The sequence below is a fragment of the Mustela erminea genome, chromosome 1 (assembly GCF_009829155.1).
Source record: "Mustela erminea isolate mMusErm1 chromosome 1, mMusErm1.Pri, whole genome shotgun sequence".
Taxonomy (NCBI): Eukaryota; Metazoa; Chordata; class Mammalia; order Carnivora; family Mustelidae; genus Mustela; species Mustela erminea.
The window spans coordinates 142,099,254-142,123,584 of NC_045614.1; the positions used below are offsets into that span (position 1 = coordinate 142,099,254).

At 36.0% G+C, this 24,331-nt stretch overlaps 1 protein-coding gene and 2 long non-coding RNA genes across 3 annotated transcripts in view; all 3 read left to right on the forward strand.

Moving 5' to 3' along the window:
* The window catches only part of LOC116591672, a 275,207-nt gene that overhangs the window by 240,395 nt on the left and 10,481 nt on the right, over positions 1 to 24,331 (forward strand). The window lies entirely within an intron of this gene.
* On the forward strand, positions 4,268 to 6,047 carry LOC116591684. The gene is made up of 3 exons (XR_004286120.1): positions 4,268 to 4,342; positions 5,390 to 5,521; positions 5,987 to 6,047. It is a non-coding gene; the product is annotated as an uncharacterized LOC116591684 (long non-coding RNA).
* LOC116591656 (heterogeneous nuclear ribonucleoprotein K-like) lies at positions 14,030 to 16,020 on the forward strand. The gene is given in 2 exon segments (XM_032344757.1): positions 14,030 to 15,345; positions 15,347 to 16,020. Coding segments are annotated over 2 exon segments (1,395 nt in total). The 5' UTR covers positions 14,030 to 14,172; the 3' UTR covers positions 15,569 to 16,020.

Genomic DNA, 24,331 nt, shown 5'->3' on the forward strand with positions numbered 1-24,331 from the left:
GGAGCACTGGGTGTGGTGAAAAAATAATGAATACTGTTTTTCTGAAAATAAATAAATTGAAAAATTAAAAAAATATAGAAATTATAATTTAAAAAAATTGCAAAAATGAAAAAAAATGTCTTATAACAAATTATATCCTGCCATCCAAAAATCGTTTTTCTGATCTAGTCTAAAAAGCAATCATAGATAGTGTATACACAAAGATGTTTCTCACATCATTATTTATCATAGTGAAAACTGAGCCAAAACTTCAACAATGGTTGAATGGGTGCCCAATTATACAAGATTTGAATTAAGTGTAGAAAAAAGTTGGTGTGGTGTGGTGTGAGTATGGTGTGAGATAAGCAAGTATCTGGTGACAAAGGATACTGATAGTGTAGTATTTCTGGGCTTGCAAAACTGCTGAGTCAGCCTACATTGATCAGCTTCCCTGGGAGGGGCCATTCCTTTTTCATACTCTTAAATTCTTAGCAGTTAATTTAAACATTGCTTGTAAAATTCTTCCTAACAATGAATATATGTTTTTTAAAGATTTTATTTATTTGACAGAGAGAGACAGCAAAAGAGGGAACAGGAGGGAGAGGGAGAAGCAGGCTTCCCACCAAGTAAGGAGCCCGATGTGGGACTCGATCCCAGGACCCTGGGATCATGACCTGAGCTAAAGGCAGTGCTTAATGACTGAACCACTCAGGTGCCCCCCAGGAATGAATTTAAACTTGTTTCAGTGTTCATTAATCTTAACCCAATTCTGTCCCCCTAGAAAGGAATCCAAAGAGATTGTTATTGAGTTCTCAGATCACAAAATTATCACAGAGGGGAGAGTTGCAGAAATAAGGGAGTGAATAGTGTTGGCACCCAGTTGCTGTCCAATAAGTATTTATTGAAAATTATTTGACTATATCTGATGAGGAGAATTGTATCAGTAAAGCTTGAGTAGTTCCAGAACTACTGTGATAAGTTACTGCTCAGCAAATGTTTCCTCATAGCTCAATGCCCCTGCCTCTTTGGAAGGAATAACTTCCCTATCTTACTGATGATGGGTTTGGCTATGTGACTTGCTTTGGCCAACAGAATGTTGGAAAAGTGAAACTAGCAGAGGTTTGAAATGTGCTTGTGAGATTGGATGTAGCCTTGCCTTTTGCTGTGAAAATAACATGCTTAAGTAGACAGCCCTAGAGGAAGAGAGACCCATAGAGTGGATCTGGACCTAATCTAGAGTTTGGTACAAGCACAGCCAGCCCAGTCCAGACCAACCCAACTCCCTTATCTTGCAGGTCTGTGAACCCAAAATAAATGATCATTACTCTAGCCCACTGAGTTTTGGGATGGTTTCTTATGCTGCACATAGTGGTAGTAGCTAACAGGTACAGTTTTGCCTATAAACTTGGGAACAATGCAATAAGTTAAAAACAATTGTTGTGAAAAATATTAGCATTTGTCAGAGTTGAATGTAAGAAATGGAAGAATGAAATGTTGCTTAAGTAAAAATCAATTGAAGAGTAATAGCCAAGTGTATTCAGACTTGGGAGTGGAAAAATAGGAGAAATCAAACAAGAAATTATTAAAAATTTAGACCCATCAACAGTTGAGGGGCTAAAAACTTGTAAACAGAACACTCCAAATGTGGGAAAGAAGTAGGAGGTAATACACCTAAGATCTATTTTTTTGCTATGCTGCTTTATTTGTATGGGATCTCTGTTTTATCTGCTGTGAAAGGAGGGGATAGCAGTGGATAAGCTCTTACAGCATTTAAGCTCAATAAGCCTTTGAGATCATTTTAAATCTATTTAGGAAAATAAGCTTAGAAAAGTTTGTAGAAATAGATGTATCAGAAAATCAAATTCAATAAATAGATAAGGTTCTAGCTTACTGTGAAAATGGATTTGAACAGATTAGGAGTTTTTTGAGATAGATATATTTGGTGAAATTTCTGCCCATTTCCTTTTAAGTCACTTCCCTGCTAAATGTCAATGCAATATTTTAAGACACCCTTTATATATTTCTAGTTCCCCATGTCAAAGAAAAAATGTATCTTTCAACAATCCCTCAGTGAAAATATATCCTTTAAAACATTTTCCATTAAAATAATCATAAAAGCAAATTAGAAATAGAAATTGGTCAGTTTTTATCTATATAATCACTCTGTGACAAATTTTTATTAATTTTGTGTTATTACACAACTAAGGGCTTAGGGGTAATAGAGATTCTAACAGATTCTGGAAGGTCACCTAGTTAATAATATTGAAACCATCCAGTCGATTGAATAGTACTATAAATATAAGCTTGAGAAATATATGGCATGACATAAATCCTATGTATTATGGCAAATGTGACAAAAATACATTGCATTTTAATGGCAATTTATTTTCAAGAGGTCACTTGATAGATTGTAGGGCTTTATGTGCAATCATCTTCTGTGAAGAATGTGAATGAAAAGTGCAAAGTTTCAGACAGTTCCTTGAATCACTAATTGGATTTTACAAAAGCACCAGTGATTTACATCAAAGCTCATTATGTTCTACTAGGTTTAAACCTTACTTAGAAATGGTAAATAATTTTAAGAATTTGCCCAAACTTCAATCTAAAATTCCCATTTTGTATTTAAGTGTATTTTTTATATGTTTCTAATTTAACAGAATGTATTATGAGGAAAATTGGACTCAGCCAGTCATGCTCTAACCATAACTGCCATTATATTCAGAGCCTTTCAGTACTTCTTTTTTGCTGGCTTGTAAGCATAAGAAACATGACTTTCAATTTTTATTTTTATGAGCAGAACTTTCACTTCTTAAAACTTTTAGTTAATCTCATTTCCCCTTTATATTTAAGGCGATTTTATCAGGTAGAAACTATTGGTTGTGGTTATATTTCACAATTTATTTGCTATTCTGAGATGGAAAATCAGGAATAACTTTTAATCATAAATTAGAAGAAAACCTTTAACAGAGTCGCTTAATTCTGAATCACTTAGTATTTTAAAGTGGCTTCAATATGGGAAATAAAAATGAGATCTATGCAGTAAAATAATAGCAACTATGGTTAAAAAAAAATATGATTTATAAGGAAAAAAGCCCATGACTAGGCAAAGAACGCCATCAAAAATCTTTCAATGTATATACTTACTTCTATAGAAAAACTAAATAAAAAGCATATTAAATATGCTCTATTCTCCATTCTTAGTATGAAGTTGTAACTATAGTGTGTATTCATTGCAATCTACAGAAATTTAAAATTATATACCATGTGTTAACAATGCTCAGAATGTTATTTTTAGTTTTTGTTGTTTTTTTTTTTTTTTTAAAGATTTATTTATTTTATGGAGGCAGGGGGAGGAACAGAGGGAGAGAGAGAGAATCCCAAGCAGACCCTCCCACCACCAACTTGGAGCCTGATGCAGGGCTTGATCCCACAACCCTGGAATCATGATCTGACCCGAAATCAGAGGCTAAGTCAGAGGCTTAACTGACTGAGCCACCCCAGAACAGGTGCCCCAAAACATTATTTTTAAAAAAGACTAAATTTTTGTTTAATTTACTCTCAGTCCTCTAGAGGATATTCTGCTTCATAGAGAAATATTCCAAAGTAAGCATGAGAGAGAAGTAATAAGATAGCCACTACCCTCAAATGCATATTGATTACTTAGCATTTAAGGAATAGAGGTGGGCTGGGGAAAATGTACACACAAGAAACTGTAACACAACATTGAGTAAAATGCATCAGAGCATAAAAAAATTCTACTTATATTAGAAAGGGGAGAGGGTGCCTGGGTGCCCCATCAGTTGAGTGTCAGACTCTTGATTTTGGTTCAGGTTATGATGTCAGGGTCATGAGATCAATCCCTGGGTGGGACTCCATGCTCAGTGGGGAGTCTGCTAGAGATTCTCCCCTCTGCCCCACCCATATAAATAAATAAATCTTTTTAAAAAGGAAGAGATAGATAAATAAATGAATAAGTATTTATTGGTAGTCTCCTGTGTAGCAGACGTTGCACGAGGCTCTTAGGAGACCATAAAGATAAAGAAACATAATTTCTGCACCTTAGGGATCTAAATCCAGAAGGAAAGATATGAAACAATCCCAGAGCAGCCTCCGAGTTCAAGAATGGCAGTCATGTATCTTACTTGTTTTGGCCTCAAGTGGTAAGTCGATGCTCCTAGATGCTGTATTCATAATTCTAAGGAGTCAATCTGTGATTTACACACAGGTACTTATAATGAAACAAAGCTAAGTATTCCACTTTTTTTTTTCCTCTTAATCCTCCTAACAGCTTTCCATGGTTGCAACTATCAAATCAAGAAACCGAGAGTTAGAGAAGCTAAGTAAATTGCCCAAAGTGACACAGGTAGTATATTGTACTGTGTATCCCGAATCCAGGCTCTTAATCACTTTTTTTTTTCATATTCTCTTACTATGTGATACAAACTGTGAAATAATTTAGCTAAATTGTTGTAAGGATTAAAGAAGGAATTATTCCAATCAGGGAAATCAGTAGAGAAATTAAAGTACAGATAGTCGACCTAGGCATGTAGGATGGACAGAATTCAGAGGGATGGGAACACGATCTAGACCTTTACTCTCCAGTAACCATTAGCACATGTGGAAATTTAAATTTAAATTCACTAACATCAAATAAAGTTAAGAATTTAGTTCCTCAGTTGTACTAGCTACATGCCAAAGTTTCACTAACCACATGTGGTTTCTGGCTACCACATTGGTCAGCACAAAGTTACAGAACACGTCCATTCTCAGAGAACACTCTACTGAAGAGTACTGTCTGAATGGAAGAGATTATGATTATTGTCAGTAAGAAAACAGCAAAGGTGGCTAAGAAGTGATGTTCAGGTATGATCAGAAAAGATGGGGGTGCTGAGCTTGGTGAGAATAGAAGGTCCACATCTGTGTAGGACAAGATAGGTGCCAGATATATTTTGGATGGTCTTGAAAGCCAGAGAGGAGAATTTATGTGAATTTTGTATGCAATGAGAAACATTGAGGATTTCTCATCAAGGAAGTGGTATTATCAAATCAGTTCTTTAGAATAATTATTTGGGAGGTGATTCATAAAACTGATCGGAATAGAGTTGTATTTAGGAAACTGGTTATGAGCTATTGAACTTGAAATGGAAAAGCTGTAAAGGATGTGAGAAATTTGAAGTACAACCTAATGACTTGACATTATGAGGAGAAGAGGGAAGAGAAGTTTGAGTAATTGGGAGAAGGGTGGTGCCAGGGTCAGAAATATGGAAGTCACAAAGAGGACAGGGTTTGCTTCGAAGGAAAGCAAGTTCAGTTTTGAGCATCTTGAATTTAAGGTTCTTATGAGGCATTTATCTGGAAATGTCCAGAAAGCTCTAGGAAATGTTTCTAAATCCTTTACTTATTTTCACAGAGAAGTCAGTAACTGGCCTGTCAAAATGAATGAGATTGAGATCAAGGAAGTCAACACAAGCAGGGGAAACAATTTCCAAAATCTCAAGAGTGGAATCCAAAGTGACATTAAATTGAAGAGTTACAGAGGCAGGTATGAAAGTTGAAGTAAAAAGCTAAGAGTTGGGACTAAGACTGAAGCTGTCTAATTTATTTTTCATGGCTTTGGAATATTGTGCACTTTAAAAAAAAAAGTCTTTGTAGTGAGTTTAACATCATTTCCCAAATAGGATAACTACTTGAAAAGTCCCTAACAGTATCCATTTCAGATTGTTTGCTAACATTTTAGATATTTATTTCAATAGGGCAATACCTTTGGTAAATGTATGAAAAGTTATTAGAAATTCATGTAGATCCTCTTTAAGTTCTACTATAGACTTTCATGCATAAAACAAACTATTGGTATATCTTATTGAAGCATAAAGACTGTAGGTAAGGGTTATAAACTAATATCACAGAGAATCACGAGGTCTCCCTTTACCTTGTTATTAATAGATTCCAAGTTCTGGAGTGATTCTCTCCCACAGGAATTTTCTGTTCACCTTTTAGATTCTTTTAGTGTAATTGGCAGTGGAGGGAGAGAACCAGCAATGTAATAAAAAAGAAAACGGAACTCAGATGATAAGGTAAAGTTTTATGTATTTGTCCAACTTTGTGAGTGGATACAGGAAGAGGTAAAGATTTTTCTGTCTTTCAGGAGATATTTCAGTCTTTGTCACAAATGAAGACAAGGTACTTTTGACAATCAGAATTTCAAGGAACAAAATATTGTTATATAAAAAGATTGGTACTGGGGCACCTCAGTGGCTCAGTGGGTTAAAGCCTCTGCCTTTGGCTCAGGTCATGATCCCAGGGTTCTGGGATCAAGCCCCAAATCAAGTTCTCTGCTCAGCAGGGAACCTGCTTCCTCCTCTCTCTCTGCCTCCCTCTCTGCCTACTTGTGATCTTTGTCTGTCAAATAAATAAATAAATAAATAAAATCTTAAGGGGGAAAAAAAAAAGATTGGTACTAACTGAGAATTTTGAGGTTTTACACAGTAGATTCCCAAACTTAAGGCAATTTTTCTACCAGAACTCAATCTATAATATTGAACTTATAAATGCTAATTTGGTTCCATGATTTTGTTTTAAAAGGTTAAATGCTTGTAATTTATATACTTCCTAAGTCTGTAATTACTTAAAAAAAAAACCCTTGAAACTCCAGCTAGAGAATTTTTAATGAGTTCATTCATGATCCTCCTGTGAGATACCTTGAATTCAACAGGATGGACGCAGGTGCAAAAAATACAAGAGAGGTGAGCTGAACTCAACTACAGGTGAGCGGTAGCAAAATCAGAACTGAAATTCATTCCTCCCAAATCTCAGTGGCCATTTACATTACTCAGAAAAAGCAGGGCTGACTTGACAGCAAATTTAAGAAATTAACACGAAGTAGATACCTTGATGAGAAGTTTGTCATTAGCTATAGCAATTAACCGCAATTGCCAATATTTACGAAGAGTAAGATCTTTTACACAAGCAGCTCTTACTCAATAAAAGATGATTCTCTCTAGTGATTATGGTGGTGTGACAGGCAAGCTACAGATCAGTTAATATCAAATGAAAGTGAGTAATTGAGCAGCCGTAGTTCAAAACATATGCCTTGTACCACAAAACTAATGTTGACAGCCTCCACCCAATCCCAAGTATCCAAAGGAAAAGTTCACACTTGTACTCTCCCCCCAATACGCTGTCTACACAGTGTCAAATACACAGGTCCCTGAAAGGATTGATAAAAAGATGATGGAGAAGGGGCACCTGGGTGGCTCAGTGGGTTAAAGCCTCTGCCTTCAGCTCAGGTCATGATCCCAGGGTCCTGGGATCGAGCCCCAAATTGAGCTCTCTGCTCAGCAGGGAGCCTGCTTCCCTTCCTCTCTCTCTCTCTCTACCTGCCTCTCTGCCTATGTGATCTCTGTCTGTCAAATAAATAAAATATTAAAAAAAAAAGATGATGGAGAAACTAGAATTCTTCCATCTTTAATATTCTGATCTGAAGATGATTTATTTTTACTTCTTCATTCTAACAACACAGTTAAGTGAAGACTGGAAACTATAACTTAGAGAATTGCTGTAAGTGATCTGTATTTTTTTCTTTGGCACACATGTAATGGAAAGGTTATTTTCCTGACTGTAAACTCAACATTATATTAATCATAGATAATAGTGAATAAATAAGCAAAGGTAAATAATTATAGTAACAAGGTGGATTTAGTTCAGGGTTTAGAGCTCATGTGCAATAATGCTTATGTTGCACACTATAGGGCATATATTCTAAGCATTTTCTAGAAAAAATTCAGAAACAAATTTTGGACTTTATAACATATGTTATAAGCTTTAAATAAGTACATGAATTATGCATCAACTGATATATCTTGAAATACTTATGTATACATCTTGAAATGCTTATGCTTATGATTGCCTTTGAAAGGTAATCAGATAAATCACTTTAAGTCCTTTTGATTTATAATTTCAGCTACATTTGCAAATTAAAATTCATTAGGAATGGGCTAATTTGTATATTGTAAAATCATATTTGACTATAGGCCAGCCATTTTAATAATAGTCTTGATTTTATAAAAGGCTCTTTGTTTTTTTTAAGATTTATTTATTTATTTATTTATTTTTAATTTTTTATTTTATAAAGGCTCTTTTTTTTGCAATGGTTAAAAGAGCATTATCTGAAAGCAAACTGTCTGGGTTTGAATTTCTGCTCCTCTAGTTACTAACAGTAAAATCTCATTCAAGCTAATTATGCCTCTGTTTTTCTCACTATAAAATGAGCATAATAAAAGTACTTAACTCATAGGGATATTTTAGCAAATTAGTTGCTAATACATAAAGCCCTTAGCCTTTAGTGTTTATCAGATGTTAAGACCGATAAAAGTCTGACCATGTATTATCACAGGCCTATCTTATATATAACTGAAGGCCAACACATGGGCAATGAATAAGGAGAAAAGATTGCAAAAAAGTTAAACTTTGACATTAATAAAGTAAAAATCCTACATGCTAGATACACTTTTTAAGACATTAAGATTTTAACAAAGCTTGCCTCTGTCAAAAAGGAACACTATATTTAATCATTCAAATAACGTATTAAGATTAACATCTCCTTCCCTTACCTACTTATTCACTAAAAAAATTTTCTTCATATTTTTAAGATTACCACACTTAAAATTTATGAAGATAAAGTTAAGGTGACTTACTCAGGAACTTATAAAGCCAGTCAGATGAAGAATATAAAGGAGTCTTATAAATAAAGCAGTGGGTAATATCCAAACTTTAAATTGGGGTGATAAAGGGCAAAATGTACCCTGGATAATTCATGTTCACAGAAAACTCTAAAAGCTTGTTTTGTTTATGTCTCTTTTGTTTCTTAGTTTTTAATTGATTTTTGTTGGAACTGCAAACTAAAAGATACAGCTATTTCTGTTTTGTACTTTGCTCCTTTATTCTTTTTTTTTTTTTTTTTTTTATTTTATTTTATTTTATTTTTTATTTCCAGCATAACAGTATTCATTATTTTTGCACCACACCCCGTGCTCCATGCAATCCGTGCCCTCTATAATACCCACCACCTGGTACCCCAACCTCCCACCCCCCGTCCCTTCAAAACCCTCAGATTGTTTTTCAGAGTCCATAGTCTCTCATGGTTCACCTCCCCTTCCAATTTCCCCCAACTCCCTTCTCCACTCTAAGTCCCCATGTCTTTATTCTTTATTAGTGAACGTAACAATGGCCCAAATCAGGAAGTAAAGTTGCCTCAGCCTAGACTGTCCCTCCCACATTCTCACAGTAGGAATTTTTCTTTAAGCCTCAGCTCAAATGTTGAATCCTTTGATAAACCTTCTTCATTTGACTCTCCAATGAGAAGTAATCTCTTCTTCCTCTGTACTCATACTACGCATTTAAAAAAAAGAAAAAAGAAGAAAGAAATATCTGTAGTTAGTTCATTAGAAACAAACCCAGATTTCTCAAGGTGAGGAAAGGAAGAAAAACTTTGCCTAAAAGGTGTAACTATGGACCTGAAGTTCTGAGGTCTGACCTGAGGTCATTGACTGTATCAGAAAAAATCTTATATGGATTACAGCCAACAGAACAGAGACCTCATAAGGCATTCACTTCCATTAATGTTTTGTGTGAAGATGAATTTTTCCTCTTCTTCCCTTAACTCTAACAACATAGTCAAATGAAGACTGGAACTTTAAAACAAAGCATTTAAAAAAGGATATGAAGAAGGGCCTTGTGTGTGATCAGACTGTGGCTTACCCTAGCACGAAGGTTTGAGTTTGTTAACAAAGCTCATCCTCCAAATAGCGTTTACTTTTATTTTTGTTATGCTAACTGTATTCTTCACCAAATACAGTATAAACTCCTATCTCTTAGTGTTTTATAATCTCTCGACTCCCCATGTTGACAGCACTGTGTCATGTACATAATACATGATTCAACTCATGAACATAACTCATGAGTACATGACATGAGAGCTTTGATTTCAAAGTTTGGCTTTAGAAAATTGTGACAGGGAGCAAACTATAAATATGCCACTTTCATATGTGAACTTTGTGACTTTGACCTTAAATGTCATATAATAAATATAAATATCTATTATATTTATAAATATAATAAATTGTTATTTTTGTTTATATCTATTTTTCTTCTTCTGAAAAAAATACAAAATACACAAAAATTCATTAATGGGAGATACCTTAACTTTAGCCTTTCTCTGTCTTTCAGAAACACTGAGAGCTGATTTTGTTTTCCCTTTCTAAATTTGCTGGCAATTACTTCTGAAGACTCCAACTTCAGAATGATATTAGGATTATGGAAGAAGTATTTGTCCTTCGAAACTTATTTCAAAATGTCTCAAAGCTTGAAGGGTGTTTTGTTTTGTTTTTGTTTTTATTTCTTTAACTGTAGAGCCTTGAACTTCTGGGACAAAAGAGGAAGGAGAGTTGTGGCAAGAACTGGAACTAAACCCTACCCTAGAAGAGAAACTGGTCAGACGTGGATGGATGTGCTTGGTTTAGCCCTGATCAGACTTGCTACTCATTACATCATTACATCACCCTTCCCTTTCTGTCCATCCCAGACATACCCATTTCCGTCTAGCAGCAATCAGTGAATCATGTCAGGTCCTGAATAGGACATTGTGATCTTTACCTTTTTAAGGTCTACCTACTGCTTTGCCTCCAATCACCTTTTTCTTACTTCCTGCCTGTTCTCTATCATTGTTTACCAGAACCTGGTTAAGGAAATAGGTTTAGAAGGACATTTTGAATGAAGAAGTGTTTTAGAAATAATTGGACTAGAATTCAGGAGACCTGTTTTCATTTTAGTCCTAGTTGCATTTATTTATTTATTTACTTATTTACTTATTATTTGAGAGCATGGTGGGGGGAGGGACAGAGGGAGAGGGAGAGTGTCTTAAGCAGACTCCATGCTGGGCGTGGAGCTGATGGCAGGACTCAATCTTATGACCCTAAGATCAGGACCTGAGCTAAAACCAAGAGTCAGATGCTTAACCAACTATACTATCCAGGCGTCCCACTAGTTGCTTTTAAATAGCTGAACTTGAATGAATTGTGATTCTTGGTATAATTTGTAAAATTATGGATTTGGAATAAATAGGATTCATGAATTTTTATTAGTCTCCTACTTTATGGTTCCATAGATGTTGTTTTTAAAAAATAGAACTTGTTGATACAAACAATGCACTAATAAGCACAGAAGTAGATGTGATAGTACAATGATGTGAGAGTACAATGCTGAAAGAGTAACAGAATCAATGTTCATAGGGGTAGATATGAAACTAGGAAAGCAAATATAGACCTAGGTACAATGTACCTGCTTTCCAGATTTGTTATGTAAAGTTTATTTTGCACAATGGAAATGGTTTTATATGGCAGAATGTGCTGATAATTTAGGATGTTGCTTAGTTATGGACATTGGTTACTAATATGCAGTGATAATGCCTGCTTCCATGTTTTCCTTTAGTCTGTAACTTTTAGTTCACTTTTTATTTATAGTTTTTTCCTTATAATTGAACAGCTTTAAACATTCAATGAAGGAAAACTATAAGAAACAACCTTACCATCCAGCATCATTTTTGGCACTGTTGAAATTCGAATGTTTACTATTTTACTTGCACATGATGTACATAAAAATTTGGGCTCTTCCAAAAGATCCTAAGACAACAATTTGAATGCAAATCTTTTATTTGAGGTGAGTGCAACAGGACAGTAGGATAATGAGGGAAGGGAAAGAGGCCAGAAAAGAGCACACCATTCTTCTGTGATGGTAACTGGAGTTGATCTCTTAGGGAAACCTTAGGAAATGGTACGAAATATAGGTCTCAGTGATCCCACCTGAAATCCAATGGGGGCTGGGTTTCGGGCTGCTAGGTGTGGATGTCAATCACTCTGCACTTCTGAGTCACACTCAGTCTGAGCAGGCACGCAGTGGTCTTCCCCATTGAGGGAGATGACATTAAAGCAGAAAGTCAGCTGGAGCACACTGGAGAGTTGAAGGGAATTGGGTGGGCACTTAAAGTGTCAGCTTCAATACGTCGCCTAATTTTTTAAGCAAATCAATACCATTCTTTTTGTAATAAGATGAAACATATTTCACCTTAAATGTTAGAAAAGTGAAAATGACAAATATTTTAAAATCACTCCAAATTTGGCCATTTCGCAGTGTTCATCATTACATTTTGGTGGACACTGGTTCCATTGCGTGTACGGATGGAGAGAGAGATTCAGTGAATTCATTTTAGGAAAAATTACTTATATCTTTGGATACATGTGCATTTCTTTGTTCAGATTCCTTATTTCAAGATTTCAAGAGTGCTGTGTATCTTTATGTTGCATTTTCTTTGTCCTCAATATCTGTGCCCTACTGTGATCGCTTTATATTTGTTTGCCTCTTTCAGTATGCATTTACTGTAATTATCTCAACTCTTTACTCTAGGTCAGTAATTCAGTTTTTAGTAAATTCTATTTTATACTTGGCCTTCTTTAATTTACTTATTTCTGTGATTATATGTATAGTCTTGTTTTCTTAAATTTATAACCCCCCCTTTTTCTCAATCTTTATTGTTCATCTTCTTATCTTTGAGCTCTTGAATTCATATTATTTTCAAGGTGAGATCATTGTGATGGATTTTCTTGTGCTTTGAGATTTTTTTTTTTAATTTTACATTTAGGGTCTTTATCTTTTCTTTGAAAGTTACATTCCTTTCTTTCTTTTCTCTGCATTTTATTTTGTTTTGCTTCAGTATGTTTGGATATTTTCCATGGCATTTCACATTGCTTATAATTAAGCAGTTCTAATTTTGCCTCTTTTCTTCCTAGTAGAGCTAAACCAAGTTTCTTTTGTCCTTCTACTGTTTGAGAGAGATTTTATTTTCTATCCATTTTTAGGAGGTGGATAGCATGGCAAGGGTGAGGTAGGAACCCAGCCAAAGTGGTATGCACTCTCTAAATACCATAGCTTTTGTCTCTCTTCTGAGATTTTGTTAAATATCCTATAGAAGAATTCAAAACATGTATCTTGATGAATCACATTCTTACGGAGGCTATATATACTTGGGTTTTATACCATTTCCTCCTAGCACACTGTGCGTGCTTCAGTTTTCTAGGATAGCAGTAATTCAGCTTCTTGGCTTCAGAATAGAAGGAAAAAGTTAATTAATCTGTCACTTTACTGGATCTCTTAAATCCAAAATGCTTAGCTACTAAAATTGTACAAGCTACATCTTTGGATGAAGAATACCTAGAATTGACTGGGATCATTTACTTATAATGAGATTACAGATATATGGGTTGCATGTCATCTGTGATAGTGCCAATAATTGGGTGAGCCAATTCATTTTTCAAACCTTCATGACGGGACAAAAGAGTAGGTTACACTCCCATTTTAAGGCCTTGCTTGTCTTTCTGACATTCTGTTTTAGAATTGATTTTTAGTCAGGGGTACTTGGGTGGCTCAATTGGTTAAACATCTGACTCTTGATCTCAGCTCAGGTCTATTTTTTTTTTTTTAAGATTTTATTTATTTATTTATTTACTTGAGAGTTGGGTGGGGGAAGGGAGCAGAGGGAGAGGGATAAGCAGGATCCACACTCAATTTTAGTATATGTGCTGCTGAAGCGAGCACCAGGATCCACACTCAGCACAGAACCCAACCAGGGGCTTGATATCATGACCCTGAGATCATAACCTGAGGCTTAATCAAGAGTTGGACACTTAACCAACTCAGTCCCATCCAGGTGCCCCTCAACTCAAGTCTTGATCTTAGGGTCTTGAGTTTAAGCCCTGCATTGGGCTCCCTACTTCAAAAAAAAAAAAAAATGACCTTTAGTCAGTCAGTATCCAGACCTATTTTTAAGTGATACTAGCACATTATATAACTATACTTTTTTTAAAAAAATTGTTGTAATACATAGAAAGGATTCCTTTATTGGAGCAGGTATTAAAATATCTGAGTTTTACGAAAATTTCCCATTGATTTATTTGATGATTCTAAATAGACCTATTGTGATTTAAAATATGCAACTTGGGCGGCTGAGGCGGCGCGGCGGCACAGGGACGGCGGATTCGCGGGGCTACTGCAACACTAGGGTGTCAGTTGGTCCCACCCAGAACTTCAGTTCTGCTCTGCAAGGATATATAATACCTGATTGGTGTGTCTATTTAATACAAGAAAATGGAAACTGAACAGCCAGAGGAAACCTTCCCCAACACCGAAACCAATGGTGAATTTGGTAAACGCCCTGCAGAAGATATGGAAGAGGAACAAGCTTTTAAAAGATCTAGAAACACTGATGAGATGGTTGAATTACGCATTTTGCTTCAGAGCAAGAATGCTGGGGCAGTGATTGGAAAAGGAGGCAAGAATATTAAGGCTCTCCGTACAGACTACAATGCCAGTGTTTCAGTCCCAGACAGCAGTGGCCCCGAGCGCATATTGAGTATCAGTGCTGATATTGAAACAATTGGAGAAATTCTGAAGAAAATCATCCCTACCTTGGAAGAGGGCCTGCAGTTGCCATCACCCACAGCAACCAGCCAGCTCCCGCTCGAATCTGATGCTGTGGAATGCTTAAATTACCAACACTATAAAGGAAGTGACTTTGACTGCGAGTTGAGACTGCTGATTCATCAGAGTCTGGCAGGAGTAATTATTGGGGTCTAAGGTGCTAAAATCAAAGAACTTCGAGAGAACACACAGACAACAATCAAGCTTTTCCAGGAATGCTGTCTTCATTCCACTGACAGAGTCGTGCTTATTGGAGGAAAACCTGATAGGGTTGTAGAGTGCATCAAGATCGTCCTTGATCTTATATCAGAGTCTCCCATCAAAGGACGTGCACAGCCTTATGATCCCAATTTTTACGAGGAAACCTACGATTATGGTGGTTTTACAATGATGTTTGATGACCGCCGTGGGCGCCCTGTGGGATTTCCCATGCAGGGAAGAGGTGGTTTTGACAGAATGCCTCCTGGCCGGGGTGGGCGTCCTATGCCTCCATCTAGAAGAGATTATGACGATATGAGCCCTCGTCGGGGACCTCCACCTCCTCCTCCTGGACGAGGTGGCCGGGGTGGTAGCAGAGCTCGGAATCTTCCTCTTCCTCCACCACCACCACCTAGAGGAGGAGATCTAATGGCCTATGACAGAAGAGGAAGACCCGGAGACGGCTACGACGGCATGGTTGGTTTCAGTGCGGATGAAACTTGGGACTCTGCAATAGATACATGGAGCCCATCAGAATGGCAGATGGCTTATGAACCACAGGGTGGCTCCGGATATGATTATTCCTATGCAGGGGGTCGTGGCTCATATGGTGATCTTGGTGGACCTATTATTACTACACAAAGTAAAAACTATTCCCAAAGATTTGGCTGGATCTATTATTGGCAAAGGTGGTCAGCGGATTAAACAAATCCGTCATGAGTCAGGAGCTTCGATCAAAATTGATGAACCTCTAGAAGGGTCTGAAGATCGGATCATTACCATTACAGGAACACAGGACCAGATACAGAATGCACAGTATTTGCTGCAGAACAGTGTGAAGCAGTATTCTGGAAAGTTTTTCTAAGACTAGTGAAGAACTGAAGGAGTCCTGCATCTTTTTTTTTTTTTTTTAATCTGCTTCTGTTTAAAAAGCCAACATTCCTCTGCTTCATAGGTGTTCTGCATTTGAGGTGTAGTGAAATCTTTGCTGTTCACCAGATGTAATGTTTTAGTTCCTTAAAAACAGGGTGGGGGGGAAGGGCGTGCAAAAACTAACATTGAAATTTTGAAACAGCAGCAGAGTGAGTGAATTTTAATTTTTGTTCATTGTTGGTGGTTTAAAAGAAAAAATTCCCCCCATGTAATTATTGTGAACACTTTGCTTTGTGGTCACTGTAACATTTTGGGGGGGTGGGACAGGGAGGAAAAGTAACAATAGTCCATTTGTCCCTGGCATCTATTCAGAGCAGTGTGCAGAATGTAATGCTCTTTTGTAAGAAACGTTTTATGATTTTTAAAATAAATTTAGTGAACCTATAAAAAAAAATATGCAACTTAGAAGCAGACAATTAAAGGTAACCTCCAAGAGCACTATCAAATTAGATAAATATATAAGTAGACTAACAGCAGATGGAAAACAATCATTGAGTAATGTTTAATAAAAATGACACAGAGCAAGGGATGGTGAAGCCACCTTACTTAGGAACTGGGAACTGTGGGATGGGATTACCACCCCTAAATCAGAAGGGACAAGGGGAAGGAAGGTTTACAGATCAGGTGTTGGCAAATGAGGGAGCTGCTCCTTAAATGCAGGAACACATACCCAGCCTAAATCTTGTCTGGGGAGGGAGGAAATTTGGGGGAAGTGGATGTAAAAGGGGAGGTGAGGGAGGAAGTGTGAAAAGAGGAGGAATTTACTTTGATCCTTACCTCTTATCAACATCCAATCACCTAGGGGGCCTCTATTGGCCTTGCTCATGGAGAGGAGAGGGTAGGAGACCTGGTGTGAAGAGAGTAGAGGTCAATACCCTGGGGCATAATAAGGCAGAAAAGAGTGGAGAATAGTTCTAGAAAGGCAAATGGAGACCAGCTAGCACAGCATCTTACCCTAATATTCCATTTTCAAAAATCACTTAAAGAACAGGAATAAACTCTTTAGCTATAGAAGTAGGAACATAATTTTCTACAATTACATAAATTTATAAAGACAATTATATATAATTTGTAAAGCAAAATTGTTTCCCTCAGGTTTTATGTATGTAGGCACTCACATGCAGAGTTGATCCCACTGTTTCTATAGCTAGCTCTTATTGAGTGCTATATGCAAGGGAATTTTCCAAGGACTTTACATGGCTTTACTCATCTCCTCAGTTGTAGGTACTCACATCCCATTTTGCAGGTGAGGAAACTGAAGCTCAGAGAGGTTGCCTCAGGTTAATAGCAAGAAATGGGATTCTAACTAAGCTGGGATTCTAATTTGGGCATCTGACACAGCATTTTACCCTAACAACCATCCCCTCATTAAGTCTATACTGTTAGCACACAGACCTTGTCAGTTGCTTAATCATAAGAGTGTCATGAGTTCTTCTTCTTCTTTTTTTTTTTTTGTCATTGTTGTTATACTTGAGTAATCATTACTCAGTTGGCATACTAACTTAGTCTGAAGAAATGACCCACTTCTCAAACTCTGCATGTCTGAGAATTAGAATCCAAGATATTCTGTGTTGGAAGGGAACTTTGCCAGCCCTCTCTTCAGTTGTGACTGGACCAGTCATATCCCCTCTTTAATCTTATTAGCATCTTGCTAATTCACTTACTAGATCAGATGTAGCTCCTGTTTTCTAAGCTTTAAAACCATCCTTCTGAAATACTGCTCAGGTCCTTAACTATGGCACTATGAAGGTATTTTGCATCAGAAATGATTCTAATAGCAATTTGTGTCAATTCTTTCAAAGGGAAGTAAATGTAATTAGGTTTCTTCTTATGAGACAGAATAAAGAATATGGAGATTCTGTAAGAGAAGTAATGATCTCAGTAGCTTTTGAGAGTGAAAATAGGAATTAAATACAATTACATAGAATTTATTTCTGTAAGTTGAAGTCAATTTGAGAAATGAATTACTTAACTTGGGGTGTCATAACAAAATGCCACAGACTAAGTGTCTTAACAGAAATTTATTTTCTCATGGTTCTGGAGCTGGAAGTCTGAAATCAGAGGGCATGGTTGGATTCTGAAGAGAACTCTTCCTGGCTTGCAGATGGCCAGCTTCTCACCGTGTGTTAACATGGCCTTTTCTTGGTGTGTGCCTGTGAAGAGACAGAGAGAGGATCTCTTCCTCTTCTTATCAGGTCTACAATTCTTATAAATTCATTTAATCTTAATTTCTTCTTAAAAGCCTTAGCTCCAAGTATAGTCATATTGGGTATTCGGTTTCAACATAGGAAATTTGTGGAGGACACATTCAGTCTATAAAGTACTCCCCCCCCCATTAGATAAGTAAAATAAAATTCTTAACTTTATAAAAACACTTATCACAGCAAATTTACATTTAAAATAGGAATAGGGGCGCCTGGGTGGCTCAGTGGCCTCTGCCTTCGGCTCAGGTCATGGTCCCGGAGTCCTGGGATCGAGCCCCGTATCAGGCTATCTGCTTAGCGGGGAGCCTGCTTCCTCCTCTTTCTCTCTCTCTGCCTGCCTCTCTGCCTACTTGTGATCTCTGTCTGTCGAATAAGTAAATAAAATCTTAAAAAAAAATAGGAATAATAACCCCAAAAAGTTTATTTTAAAATATAAACCATTAATTACTGATATGTGAATTTCCAAATATACACCATAACATAGAATTCTATTTCATTCTTAGCTTACTTCAAGTTAAACTGATATGCAGTTTCTACATCAGATTGATTGGACTTAAAATTGCAAGATAATCAATGTTTCTCTTAGTTGTTGCTTTCTCCCTAGTCAGTGTAAATACAGAGTACTATGGTAATTAGGGGGGTGGGAGGAGATGAAGATTAGCTTGGGTCCCTTCCTGTGGGACTTCAGTTGGTTTAGGGCAATAAATAGTAATTGGGGAAAATGATATGTTAAGTGCATTTGTGTCAAAAAGACTTAAGGTTTAGATGAATACAACTAACCATCCCTCAAATGAGTTATTTCATATCTCCACCTATAAGAGGTTTGGTGTTGACCTTGCATTACTTCTTTCTACTTTGAGTTTCTTAAGATATAGCTTTTAACTTTGATTTCTGAGAAACACTAATATTTGGGAGTAGCAGGGTACAATGGTTTTAGAAGCATAATTGCTTTTGGTCCTGGGCAATTCTAGAAACAGCCATATTTACCTCAGAAGTCTGGTTGGTGAGATTTATAAGCATGGATATTTGGGATACACTTTCACAAGATAACGTATGCCTTTCACTTAAAAAAAAATAGTATGACTATGTAACCTCTTAGACTTCAGTTTATTTATTTATTATGTAAGTCTAATAATATCTAATATAGTGTTGTGAGCATTTTACTAGACATATGTAGATATCTACATATATGAGTGTATATGCATATCTACATAGGTATTTAAGGGAAAGATCATTTTACTCATGACCACTTCATGCTGTTAATTCTTATTCTGATTTGGGGTTAAAATTTCTATTTCTTTTCTTTTTTTTTTTGTGATTTCTTTTTTTTTTATTGTGTTATGTTAGTCACCATACAATACATCATTAGTTTTTGATGTAGTGTTCCAAGATTCGTTGTTTACATATAACACCCAATACAATACCCATGTATTCCAAGCTCTTTGGGTAGATACTTTTATCAGAGGTCCAATTTAGTTAAATTTCTTTGGAGTTTTAAAGAGAAAAGAATAAGTTTAAAGCTATAGAAAGATTATAAAATTAATTTACAAACAATAAATCTTGGAACACTGAAAAAAATTACCAAAGAAAATAAAATAAAGCAAAATAAAATTAATTTATTAAATGGGATTAGTCAGGTAAATTAGCCAAGGTTACGAAAGATATGTCTTATCTGACTCTGATTTATTTAAAGAGTAAAAATGACTTCTTTTGAATCGTAAGACTTTGTCTATTGTTCTGTTATCTGGGGGAAAAATCACATGCTTTGGACTTGAATACTGAAAATAAGTTTACAATACTAAACTAAATCATCCTATTTTCTATTACAATAGATTTAATGACTAAGACATTTACCTCCTTTTCTTAAATGCAAAAAGAATATGTTACATGCCCATATGAATACCAGTGACAGTCTATATTGTTATCATTTTTCAGGTGATCAGGTAAAATGCTTTACAATGCCAGATGGATTATCTAATTAAAAATATGATATTTACAGCAGCAGTGTATATGACTAGTACTAAAGGACTGTTATTGATTTTAACAGCAAATTTAAATTACAATTCTTAAAATAGTCTCAAACTCAAATGGTTGAAAGGAACAATACAAGAAACTTTGTTTTCCTGCACCATTTAGTACAAGCTGCCAACTTGATTCCCATCACCCCAGAACACTGTGATGTGTATTTCTTACAAACAAGGATGTTTTCCTACACAACTAAAATGCAGCCATTAGATTCAAGGAATTGCCACGAAGATAACACTAGCACTTAATCATCAGACCCCATTCAGACTTTACCAATTGTCCCAGTAATGATTTTGTAATAAAGGCTCCAGCTTAGAATCACAAGATACATACAGTTGTCAGATCTTTTTTTCTCTCTCCCCTGAAACAATTTTCTCAGTCTTTCTTTGACTATCAAGATCTTGACGCTTGAAATTTAAAGGTCAACTATTTTGTAAAATGGTGTTAATTTGGGTTTGTCTGATGATTCCTCATGATTACATTTAGGTTTGCACCTTTGGCAGGAATATCACAGAAGTAATGCTGTGTTCTTGTCGTATTCTATCAGATGGCACACATTAGTTCCACAAATAAAGAAGCTCATCTTGATCTCTATAGTAAGCTGGATTCTGCAAAACTTCCCATAAAGTTCATTTTCCTCGTAGTAATCAGTAAGTGTGTTCTGAGCTGGTACTTTGAAACTATCTTACTATCCCATTCCTCACCAAACTTTCAGTTTATTCATTTACTTGTATCTGAATGGACTCATGGTTTCCTATATTATTCAGGGGATTGTAGTTGGTCCCTACCATTATTGTTTATTTTGATATCTATATCGATCCTGTTTGGGCCATGCGAGGAGAACCAACCACTCCTATAAACACCCTCCTCACCCTCCTTAGGCTTTTACACTCCACTCCCTGCTGCCTTCCTAACAGAAGGAATGTCCTCAGGCTTCTGAGGCTCTGGTTTGCTGATCTGGGCCACTGACACAGATACCTACCTCACTCTTCTCTACCTAATAGCTTTAGGACTCAGTTGTTTGGGGCAGATAGGAAAAGAAAAAAGAATTATATTTTTTTTATGAAAAAGAACTATAATTTTGCAATAAATTGTGTGGCTTTAAGATTCTACAACTTTAAAAAAAATCACTATTTTCTCACTTTCATATTAAAAAAAAAATCAAGTTACTCTTAGACAGTCCATACCTCTATTTGAGCATACTGGTCAGAAATAGCTTTAAAATTTCTTTTAAATAAGTCGTCTTAGCACTTGTCTACGGGTACGTCCTGAGTCGGCAGGAGACAACACTGAGGGAGGATCTAGTCATTCGAAGGAGAGAAGACTATGATGGATTTCTGAAAGGCTTCTTTCAGAAGCCTTACAAGTATGCAATTTAAAGTGTCTGTTCACGAAAGAAAATAATAGAGCATGGAATAAATGAAAGATCTTTTTTGATTATGGGGTGAAAACATTCCCTTTTAAGGCTATAGAACTGCCGTGGTGCAACCAGTTTAAGACCTGTACATTTTCTGCTGTTCACATGTAAACTTCAACCCTGATCTGACCTCACTTGGGTATATACTGTTGAAGAAACCTGTCTGTACACTTTGAGAAAATGTCCAGACAGGAGGGAGGCCAACCAAACAAACTCAACTTCTTAAGTGCTCTTTGGCATTCAAAACCTATATTGCCTTGTGATATCTCTTCTACTGCTGCCTCATACCAATTCTTCTGCTTATAAACATTTTATGTTCTTTGTTTCATCAATAAGGCTGTAAATAATTTGATTACACAGATGATACATTTAATAAGTATTGTTTTTTCCCTGCATATCACCCCAAAAACCAATAGGTATGTAATTATAGAATGAATGAATCAGTCAGTGGTCTAATCAATCAGTTAACTCAGGTACCTGGTATTAAACATTTTTCCATCCTAAAAGCCCTTGAGCTTGGGTTTTTCAAGAAAGAATGGAAGAAAAAAATGTTCTTGCTTTTAATGATCATATTTTCACTTGTTAGAGATTCTGTAACTTAAAAATAATTATCTCATACTTTTTTTCCAATTTTATGTAAGAAAACTATCATTACATTATTAAGAAATTCATCACTCTATTTGAAGATATGAGCAGAAATTGAGAGATTTCCCCCATTTGTAAAAATGTCGAGAAACAATTGTAAAATCTAATATTCCTGCCCTGCCCCAAAGAAAAGGCTTCAACATCATCAGATATTTGGTACCATAAATGGAATAAAATTCCTAGTGTCTTAAGGCAAATACACAGTTTCAAAATGTGTCTGTTTTTACAGCTTTCCTTAACTATACCATGTTATCTTTAATCAGAAGTTCAGCAAATCTTGAGTATTATTATTATGTGGGTGACAAACAGAACATCTCTCCAGAACATGAGTTAAAGTACACAATTTAGCATCAGCAAATGCCCATTTTGAGTTCATTTTAGAGATAAAGAGTATTTTACCTAAAAATATTGAAAGTATAACAACAAAATTGTGCTTTTTTCTCTCTAAATATACTGTTTTTCTATCAGTGACTACTACTAATAGTGATCATACCAGATGATGAGTTGAGGATTTAATATTACAAAAAAGAAATCACACCCACATCATCTCCTTACTTAGACCCTCTACTAGTCCTCTTTGTTGTCTGCCAGGCCAAGCATGACCTGCCCCCTCTGCTCTTCTCCCTGAGCTCATCCCTTATTACCCACTCCGTTTCTTTACAGGCTCCAGCGGCTGAGAGAGCCAAGCTGGTTTCTGCCTTCATGCCTTTATTTGTGCTGTTCTCTCTGCTTGGACTGTTAGTAGTTCAAAGTGTGATTTGATGAGTAAAGAGGGTGTAGTCAGTCATCTGTTTTGTGGGTATTTTATTTTGTTTTGTTTTTGGTATCAGCTCCTTCTATCTTAATATGCATTATAAGCAAATTGAATATTTTCTATGCAAATGTCTAAAAAAGTCCTTCAGATTTCTTCCAACCAGATTGCTATCCCTATATAGGAAGTCTGGAGTCCACTCCCTAAAAGTCCTTTCCCTATTTCTCCACAACCGCCTTCTCATCATGCAAGGCTCAGGACAAACGCCAACCTTTCAGAGGCATAATGTCATATTCTTCTTCCCCACTCGAGTCACTTTTTCCTTCCTGTGTTCCTTACCATGTTTTGTTTTCTTCATAGCACATGTAGTGATTGGAGAAGAATTGATCTCCATTGCCTTCTACTCATCATTTGTACTTTTGCAGTCAATTATAAATACAATCAGAGTGGGGATTTTGTCTAGTCTGTCCCTTCTATGCCCCCAACTATTCCAGTGGTGCCTGATACACAGTAAGTGCTCAATTTTTATCTGCTTAAAGTATAAAAGATGATTTCTTTGCTTGACAAAATTGGATACTTGGCCCAATACTGAGCCAGATGACTCTAGCAATTATATTTAAGAATCCTGTGACAATTTCAATTGCCCTCTAACCAGTATTTCTTCAGAATATTTAAATCTTGCTCTATTCATAACAAGATGCTTTTAAATAAAAGCCAATGAATGGGCTGGAAAATACAAAATCGTATTTGCTAGGACTCTACTTTTAGACCCAATTAATCAAAAGAGAATTTCCCCATCCCTTTCCCAGGCCTGGAATGGCCCCTCCATCCAACCCATCCATTACTCAAGCTAGAGATTTGGAAATTACATGAGGTCTACACTGTTCCTTCTTCCTCATCCCCTCCACATTCAATGAATCCTGTTGATCATGCCTCCTAAATCTATTCCTGGCCATTCATAATGGTACCCACTCAAGTTCTGATCTCATGTCTCAATTAGCATGCACTCAATGTACTTTGTTGAATTTGGGATGTGCCCTATTTAAAAAAAAATTAAAACAAAAATATGTTTAATTGAAATATAGTTGACCTATATTAGTTTCAAGTGTGCACATAATTTTTTCTTCAAAATATAGTTTAATTTCCTCATCTTCTGCAATATTTTTCAATGAAGAATCATGCTGAAAATCAGAAAAATTATAGATGCCACTGGTAAAAATGTACAGACCTTAAGCAAATAGATGTCAAGTATTATTATTAATTTTTAAGAAAATACATTGTATTTCCTCAAAAGGTCAAAGAGATCCCTGAGATAGATTAACGTTCAGAGAATATGATAGATTTTTTAAATGACATCAAATGCAGTTGTCAACAAAACTAAACTATAATGTAAGCTCTTTGTATTTGTTGTAGATTTGGAAATTATAAAGTTTTTTAAAATTTCATATTATAATTTATACTATTGAGTGGTAATGTAGTATTTTAGGAATTGTTTAAGAAAAAAGTTGAAAGCAAAATTACTTGGGGGTACCTCTCATAACAAAGGCAGACTTTATTTCAAGTAATATTGGAAGACATAGTGGTAATAATATGAAGCTAAATGCATTGTGGGAAATTCACATTGCTCAAGTGGTATAATTGGCTATTTCATAG